This window comes from Nematolebias whitei, chromosome 5 (genome assembly GCF_014905685.2).
Source record: "Nematolebias whitei isolate Nwh7 chromosome 5, NemWhi1, whole genome shotgun sequence".
In the NCBI taxonomy this organism is placed as follows: domain Eukaryota; kingdom Metazoa; phylum Chordata; class Actinopteri; order Cyprinodontiformes; family Rivulidae; genus Nematolebias; species Nematolebias whitei.
In genome coordinates, this window is record NC_056502.1 from 5,852,529 (window position 1) to 5,860,962 (window position 8,434).

Here is an 8,434-nt window from a genome sequence, read left to right on the forward strand (position 1 = left end):
TTTTTTGTCTTTCCTCCTATAGAAAGTTTTTTTGTCTTTCCTCCTATAGAAAGTTTTTTGTCTTTCCTCCTATAGAAAGTTCACCTGAACCTGTCATTGTGTGTTTGTTTCTACTTCCTGTCCTCTCAAACCAGCCGGCCGCTCGTCCTGCGCCTGGTCCTGCTGGAGGTTTCTTCCTGTTAAAGGGAGTTTTTCCTTCCCACTGTCTCCTTCGTTCTTGCTCAGGATGGGAGACTGCGATGACGTGAAGATTCAGCACGACCTGCTGCTTCCTCACATCCAGAACTTTTACTGATAGTCTTTTATAATGTGTGAATGTTTCTGTTCAGTGTCCTGAGACGACTTCTGCTGGAACTTGGAGACGTAGAAACAAACTGAACTGAATCATCAGAGATGAAGAAGAGGACTCCTGTGTCGTTTGTGTAATACCTGTTCTGAGTACGCCTCCTTCACCTCCTCCGTCTCCAGGTCGTTCTGCAGCTCCTCTGAGGAGGTAACGGGCTTCACTCCTGCCGTCCTGGCCGCCTGACTCACGGCGTCCGAGAGGGAGAGGAGGCTGCCGCTGCCGTGTCCCGTCTGAAAACACATGCGTGATGAAGAGGAGGAAGTGGACGAGTCTCGCACCAGCGACCTCCACCTGCTCCCGTTACCTTTCTACGTTTGGCGGGCATGCCGTGTAAATAAGCGTCAGACAGCGGGGGCTGGGCCTTCATCTTCCTCTGCGTCATCATGTCACACCTGATGATGGGAACCCACTCCTGCATCAGAGACAGGGACACGTTACAGACGTCCACGGGTCCCAGATCTGACTCGCGGTGGGTCAGTGGGGGTCTTACAGGGGGGACGGCAGCCGCCCAGCTCTCTGACTCTCCTGACTCCTCGCTGCCTCCCTCAGCTCCTGCTGCTGCCATGTCGCCACCCAACGGCGCAGCTCCGCCCGAGGCTCCCAGGTCTCCAGGTAACACCCTCGTCTCCCGTGACGACGAGGCGCTGTTGTGGGACACGGACATGGCTTCCTCCGCCGTGGTGGCTGCAGCAGGGGACAGGGTGTCCCCGATCTTTGGTGGAGGAGGACATGGACATGAAGGAGGACCTGGAAACACTGAAAGTCTTTGAAGTCCAGAGGATTCTTACCGTTGCAGCTCGTTCAGGCTCCTCGGCGCCGCTCGCAGCAGACTGATCTCCCTGAGGAGGAGCGACATGTAATATTTATGAGCTGTTCGGACGCAGCGTCCTCAGAAACCCGACCTGCCCCAGCCATCAGGCAACAGGAGGGAGCGTTTAACACACCTGCGTGTGGACGATGTAGTTCTGGATCTGCTCCTGGGACACGGGGATGTGCTCCAGGATGACCTGCAGCCTCATCGTCATCATGCTGGTCATCCAGTTCACCAGGCTGGGGCTGATGTCGCTCGACATCCTCCGCTGGAACGAAAACAGTTCAGGGTTTTGAACTCGCAGCCACAATGGCTGCTTCTTTTTCTGACAACCACAGTTCTACTTCAGGTGCTCTCGCCGAGACGCTGACCTCAAACTGCTGGAAAATTTTATGAAAAGGGGAAAATTTTAGCCGTCGTCTCCCTGAATTCTGAGTTTGGGACCAGCGAGCCCTCTGGTCACGATGCACGGCTCTGATCCATGCACGTTATTCTGTAATATCTTTAGGATTTAATCTACAGCTGTACTGAAATATTTAGCCTTTTCTGCCATTTTTCCCCAAGATAAAATGAACTGAGCTCATTTTACATCCTTCAAATCTGCAGATCTGTTTACAACCTTTTACAGCTCCTTTCACATTTTGATCTGGTTCAGTTTCTTTCAGCTTCCTTGTGCAAATTAAAAAAAAAATCTATTTTCAGCTAATTTCGGCTGTTTTTTGCTCCCTTCAGATTCTTTCTGCCAACTATGTTTTTGTGCTTCTTCCAACTTATTTCTGCTAATTTCATCTTCTGTTCCTTTCAGCTTATTTCTGCAAGTCTCAGCTATTTCTGCTATTTAGACGTTTTTATGCTAATTTTAGCTTTTTCAGCTAATTCCACATTTTTTTGTACTGATTTCAACTTTTTTTCAGCCCAATTCAGCAAAAATGTGCTCTCTCCACTTCCTTCTGGTAAGTTAAGCTTATTTCTGCTGTTTTAGCTACTTTTCAGCTGTTTTATTGCCAATTTCAGCTTTTTTAGCCAATTTCCGAATTTTTGTGCTCATTTAAACATAATTCAGCAAATTTGTGTTCTTTCTGCTGTCTTCTGCCGACTTCAGCTTGTTCTTCCATTTCAGCTACATTTCAGCATGTTTTTAGCTTATTTCAGCCGTTATAAATGTGATAAGCATTCACACAGCATTTTTGCAGGAAATGCACTTTCTCCATTTATAACCGATTCTTGGCGTGGTTTGTGCACGTGGACGTTCAGACCTGTTGCTCGCCCGCAGGTGTTAAAAACTTATCGAAATAATGATGCTTTGGAAACATAATTAAAAATATAATCAAAAGTTGCGTCTTCTCCTCACTATTCGGTGGTTGATGACAGCCGTCAGCGCCCTCTGGTCTCCTCTCAGACAGAACAGGTTGAGGGCGAGACACTCGAACAGCGCCTGGTTACACATCTGCAGCAGCTGCGGCCCGAAGCTCTCATCTGGACCAAAAACAATCAAACGCTTCAATATTTTACAGCAGATTTATTTACAGCTGAGCGAACTTCATTCTTTTGTTTCTCCACCTCACAGCTCAACTGTAACTGGATCTACCGAAGCGTACGGTTAAACGGACGTTCTACCTGTGCAGCGCAGAACGTGAGTGGCGATCTGCATCAGCTGCTGTCTGAAGAAAGACATGTTGGTTTGGGTGGCGTCCACGCCGTCCAACACCGTGACGGAAGACTCTCTCTGCAGGAGGACAGAAGGGCTCAATCTAGAATAAACTTACACAAAAACCTCCAGAATCTAAATCCTCTGTTAACGGTTTGTAAAACTGAACGTTTTCATCGTGAAACGTTTCGAACAATAAAAGCCTGAGATGCACCAGGAGTGGTTTTGAATCGAATCGTCTGTGTTCAGGTTGACGTATAAAGTTTCAAAGACTCACGAAGCTCTCTGTGATGTACTCCTCCAGCTCGTTAACGAGGCTGTCAGCAGCCGTCTGTCCAGGAAGAACAACCACAAAGAAGTAAACAAACAAACAAGCAGAGATTTTAAAACGTCAGTGTTGAAACATCTTTGTAAACTTTAACAGTGTTTTTTTTTTTTAAGGTTCCTGCTGAGACTGACAGTGATGTTCTGGTCGGTGGGCTCCCTGCCGTTCAGGTAGTTCTGGGTGAAGAACTGGGACAGCTGAGGCTGGATCCGGCTCAGGGGCTGGTGCTGACCGTGCAGCAGCATCACCAGGTCCGACATGGTGAACGTCTGGCACACCAACATCAGCAGCTCTCCGAAGAACCCTGGGAAGCCCAAACGTAAAATAAACACCCCACGTCACGACAGCTGCTGCAGCGTGCAGGTGAGGCGGCGCACCTGTGGGGTCCTCAGGGCTGATGAAGATGTTGGTGGCCTGAGACAGCCTCTGCATGAACTGAGCGATGCTCTCCGTGTCGTTCTGCGCTTGGCCCAGAGAGCCCATCATGGAGCTGAGGACGCCGCGGACAATCCCCGTGAACAGCTCCGGGTTGAGGGAGTCAGCCGCCGCTCCGGGGGGGTTGGCAGCCGAGGGGGGTGCAGCAGCGGGAGCTGGGGTGGTACCGGAGGGAGGTGGGGGCGGGGAGAAAATGGGCTGTTGGAGAAAGCATGATAAAGATTAGGGGTGTTAACAGCACACGTGTCCGCACTGAACGTCCAGAACGAGGATCGTCTCTCGTTTGTTTCGGTCACGACAGGAACAGAGCGGGAAACTCTTCCTAAAGCGCTCGGCACCAAAACAAAGAACGTTCAGATGAAGCGCAGGAGCCCCAAGAGCTTCCTGTTGCACATCACGAGCCTGAAAAAGGAGCTCGGAAAGACAAACGTGTCGTAAATGGCTTTTCTGCGCTGACCTGCTGCATGAGCTCCGTCACGCCCTGCATGAAGTTCGGGACTCCGGACGTAGTGACGGTTATGGAGGGGGCCCCTGTGGAGCCGCCACCACCGACCCCTCCAGCCACACCAAGGAGAGAACTGAGGAGCTGGCGAAGGTCTGGAGCCAAGTCCTGGGGCAGGGACTCGCTGCTGCCGGTCTCTGTTTGGTTCTGGGTGGAAGTCGCGTTCGCAGGAGGAGGCGGCGTCGGCCCCGAGGCAGAAAAGGAAAAGGAGGTGGAGGAGGAGGTGGAAGTAGAGGAGGTAGAAGATGTGACTGTTTGACCTGCTGTAAAAACACAAAGATTTAATCATCAATTTAAAAAAAACAGTTTGTGAATTAAAACTGATCAAATCGTTCAGATTCAACTGACCCATTTGTCCCGGCAGTAAAAGTTGTCCAACCAGTCCACTGATCATCTGGTTGAGAGCAGCCGGGTTGAAGGCCTGAGAGCAAAGTCTTCAGTCAGCTTCAAATAAAGACACATCTTTAAATACAGTTTACTCAGAGCCACAGCGCTCAAAACGAAGCCAACGGCTCAGTCAGTGTTATATAAACACTTTATACTCAAAACTATTATTACTTTATAATGTTCAATTTTTGTTTACATTTGACACAATTAAAGACTGAACTCGGTGATTCCTCTCTATAAATAAATAAAATAAGCCTCTCATTCGAAATAATAAACCATTTTTATGCATTCCAACATTTTTAGAGAACAACGAGGACAGTTTGTTGTGTATTTAATCTAAAAAAGGAAGAAAGCTTAATTTACTTTAACTTTTTATTTGACCAAAGCTGTGACTTTTCTCAGAAGTGTGCAAAACTAGATTTTCCTCAGCAACAGGTCAAAATGTGTAAAAACCTTAAAATTCCTGATGAATTTTAGATAAAAATCACAATTTTGCAACTAACAGGTTAACAATTAGCAACAAATTTCTCATTCTGTCAAGAAATTAATTTTCATATTTCATAAAATCCAACAAATAAGTTGCTAACGGTAGCCTTTCCTGTTGTGATTAAGAATTTAAATATAATTAATTTCCACAGAAGAGCTACTGTTGAGACCAGGAGCCACGTGTGGCCCTCGAGCCGCAGCTTGCAGACCCTCTGCTCTAAGGCTGAAAACCCAAGATCTGTCAGTTAGCATCAGTTAGCATCAGCTAACATCAGTTAGCGTCAGCTAGCATCAGTTAGCGTCAGCTAGCATCAGTTAGCGTCAGACCCACCTGTCCCTGCTGCTGGCCCGGCATGGCTGCCCTCACGTTGATGGTGGTTCCCCGGGTCCCGAAGGCTGGAGGGGGGATGTTGGTGGCAAAAGGGGGCCGGGTGAACACAACCCGGTCCTGGGGCTGCTGGGGGCCAGTGTGGGAGGGTGGAGGAGGCGCAGTGGGAGTGGTGGTGGGTGTGTTGGGACCCGTGGTGGTAGCTGAGGAGGTGGGTGTGGAGCTGGGAGGAGTGGGGTGAGGGGGGACCGGCTGGCCAGAGGTGGCGGCGGTGGCAGCGCTGGTGGCGACAGCAGCTGCGTACTGGCTGATCTGCTGCATGACGTTTCGCATAAAGTCAGGGGGGAGGACATCTAAAGAAGGGAGGGGTGAAGATAATTCAGGATTATTGGCCATAAATTCAGGTTTTTAAATTATTAAATTAGATTTATCTGCTTCTTTTTACTTGGTTGTCCAGGCATCTGCTGACCCCCTGCTGCAGAGTTTGTACCAGGACCTGCACACAAAATCACAAAAAATACAAACTTTATGAACACAAGTTATCTACAGAGAGAACACCAGAGCCGCCAGTAAGCTTTCAGCGAACAGCAGAAATGGAGAAACTCCTCGGAGCTCCAGCAAAGTCGAGCAGCACTGAACAGACAAAGCGGCGCCGCAGAGGAGGCAGCATTCAATCAGTGGCGGGTGGGGGACAACACACCGTCCGCGTTCATCTGCATCATGACCACCGGGACAGCCTGGTGGCTGATCCTGATGACCCGGGGGGCAGCCTGTCCCTGTCCAGCCTGCTGATTGGACGGGGAAGTCTGTGAGGGGGAGGTCTGTCCCTGACCTGCCTGCTCCGGCTGGCTGGCCGGCTGGGTGGGCGGAGCTTGTCCCTCAGTGCTGTTGGAGGCAACAGTCACTGTGGCGCCCAGGTTCATCTGCAGGTGAAGAAAGTGCAATCAGAGTAAACGTATGAGGAAAGAAACGTCACCGAGCTGGACCGAGTCGGACGTCACGTACATGGACTGGGACGTGATGGTGCACGGCTCCTGGGAGAGAGACGGGACTGGCATAGTGAGAAAAGGGCCGCACCACGTGGAGGTGGCGAGGGACCGGACTGAGGAGGTTCAGCCGCAGGTCGCTCAGGGCTACGAGGGCGTTGCCAAGGAGACGGAGACACTCGCAGATCTGGATGAGAGTCCGCTGGTCGTCCTCTCTTTCCTGCGCAGAAACATGAAAACATTTTAACATTTAAACTCACCTGCAGGACGGCCTCTAACCATTACTAAACATCAACGGTTCGGCCTCATTTAGTTTAGTCCCAAAGTGTCTTAATCACGTCTCAGTTTGGTTGTAAATTATTCCCAACTTTCAATTTGTTTCCAATTTGGTCTCAGAAGTTGCCAAATTCTGCCAAAGTTGTCTCACATTTCTCACACTCTGATTTTGAAACTAAACGGAGGAGTTTCAGGTCCCTGTGAGGACTCGGACGATGCCAGAGCGAACGACTCAGAAGAAAACCGGGATTCCTCACAAACTTTCAAGACAAACGCTGTTTGCAATTTGCACAGACAGTCGCAGCTTAGATACTGGTTTTAGACAAAGCTGCTACTCTGACTTAAATATATTTATATATATATATATATATATATATATATATATATATATATATATATACAAATACTTTTGTTTCATTTTCACAAAAGGTTTACAGAGTTTTGATTAAATAAAAAATAAAAAATAAACAATTTTGAAAAAAAACCTGACAAACACTAAAATATTCCTGATCGTTGTTTGTTTGTTTTGTTAGTATTTAAAATGGAAAATCATAAAAACAAACTTAAACAGTGGTTATAACAATGGTTTATGATTTATAAGAATACGTTTTAAATAGGTGTTTGTTAGAAAAATGTTGTCAAGCTGCCGAGGAGCGAGACAAAAATATAAAACTCTCCATGTCCAGCTAACAGCCTGCATCTGCTCACTTCATATAAAAACATTCAGTATAAAAATACTAACATATTTTCCGGCGTATAAGTCACAGGTTTTTTTTTAACCCTGCGACTTATACACCGAAGCAACTAATTTATGTTTTTTTTAATCCATATTTATAAACGAATTTTTGGCTGAGATATGACCGTTTTCATTCATTCTGACATTGAAAATATTGAACACTACTATTTTCAGCCACTAGATGGCATTAGAGTAGTACGGCATGCCGTTTTGTCATGCAATAGGTCCAAAAAAAAAAAAGTTGTAAACAAAGCAACAGGACTTTATTTATAATTGAAGACGTTTCGCTTCCAAGTTAAAAATAAAGTCCAGTTGTTTTTTTGTTTTTTTTAATTTACCATGTCCTGAATGACTAAGACTCTTCATCAGCGTCATGCAATAGGTAAAAGTGGTTATTAATGACACCATCGGCTTGCCATAGCCTGCCACCTTCGTCCAGCTCTGGGATCATGCCTGGAGCAAATGTCAAATCAGCTTCATTTCGCTGCACCACCCCAACGAAATGAAGCTGATTTGACCATTGAAGTGCATTTGTTAAGTAAAAGTTCAACTAAGACACACCTTTGTTATAATACTGAGCAAACAAATAGTTTTAGGTGCTTATCTTGTTAAATTTAGAAGAAATGCACAGCGAGTACTCCCTCTGCGCGCTACTGCAGCCGCGAATCGGATTTTAAAATGCAGCTGATTTGACCGTTAAAAGTCATTTTATTAAGTAAAAGATCAACTGAGACACACCTTTACTATAATTTCAGGCAACAAATAATTGTTTGTAAATGTTTATCTTGTTAAAGTCCTCCCGTGTATGCTCCTGCAGCCACAATTTTGCAGCCAATCGATTTTTGTCACAACACCGGCCGCCCACATTTCCGGGTTGTCACCGCGGACGTGTAACAAACGTGATGCGTCAGCGGTGACGCATAATAGATGCAACTTATACGGCGAAGCGACCAATTTACATTTGTTCCACTTTATTAGACAAATTTGGACTGATGCGACTTATACGGCGGGAAATACGGTACTTTGAAATAAGCCCTAAGTGTAGCAGAGTGAGGTAATTTAACATCAGGGGTTCTTTTAAAATTCTGTCTGGTTGATGTCTGGTAAACAAAGCTAAACCAACCAAGTCATTAGGAGCATCTAAAATCAGCCTGTATTTTATATATAT

At 46.7% G+C, this 8,434-nt stretch overlaps 1 protein-coding gene across 1 annotated transcript in view; it reads right to left on the minus strand.

Moving 5' to 3' along the window:
- The window catches only part of bag6 (BCL2 associated athanogene 6), a 19,005-nt gene that overhangs the window by 3,099 nt on the left and 7,472 nt on the right, over window positions 1–8,434 (minus strand). The window contains exons 9-24 of the mRNA XM_037676097.1: window positions 6,274–6,474; window positions 5,969–6,191; window positions 5,714–5,764; window positions 5,272–5,621; window positions 4,416–4,488; window positions 4,023–4,330; window positions 3,508–3,763; window positions 3,265–3,434; window positions 3,083–3,136; window positions 2,775–2,883; window positions 2,509–2,633; window positions 1,291–1,425; window positions 1,135–1,185; window positions 837–1,058; window positions 651–758; window positions 430–576 (exon numbers count right to left, since the gene is read on the minus strand). Of these exons, the coding sequence (XP_037532025.1) occupies window positions 430–576; window positions 651–758; window positions 837–1,058; window positions 1,135–1,185; window positions 1,291–1,425; window positions 2,509–2,633; window positions 2,775–2,883; window positions 3,083–3,136; window positions 3,265–3,434; window positions 3,508–3,763; window positions 4,023–4,330; window positions 4,416–4,488; window positions 5,272–5,621; window positions 5,714–5,764; window positions 5,969–6,191; window positions 6,274–6,474 (2,583 nt within the window). The remainder of the gene's footprint in view (window positions 1–429; window positions 577–650; window positions 759–836; window positions 1,059–1,134; window positions 1,186–1,290; window positions 1,426–2,508; window positions 2,634–2,774; window positions 2,884–3,082; window positions 3,137–3,264; window positions 3,435–3,507; window positions 3,764–4,022; window positions 4,331–4,415; window positions 4,489–5,271; window positions 5,622–5,713; window positions 5,765–5,968; window positions 6,192–6,273; window positions 6,475–8,434) is intronic.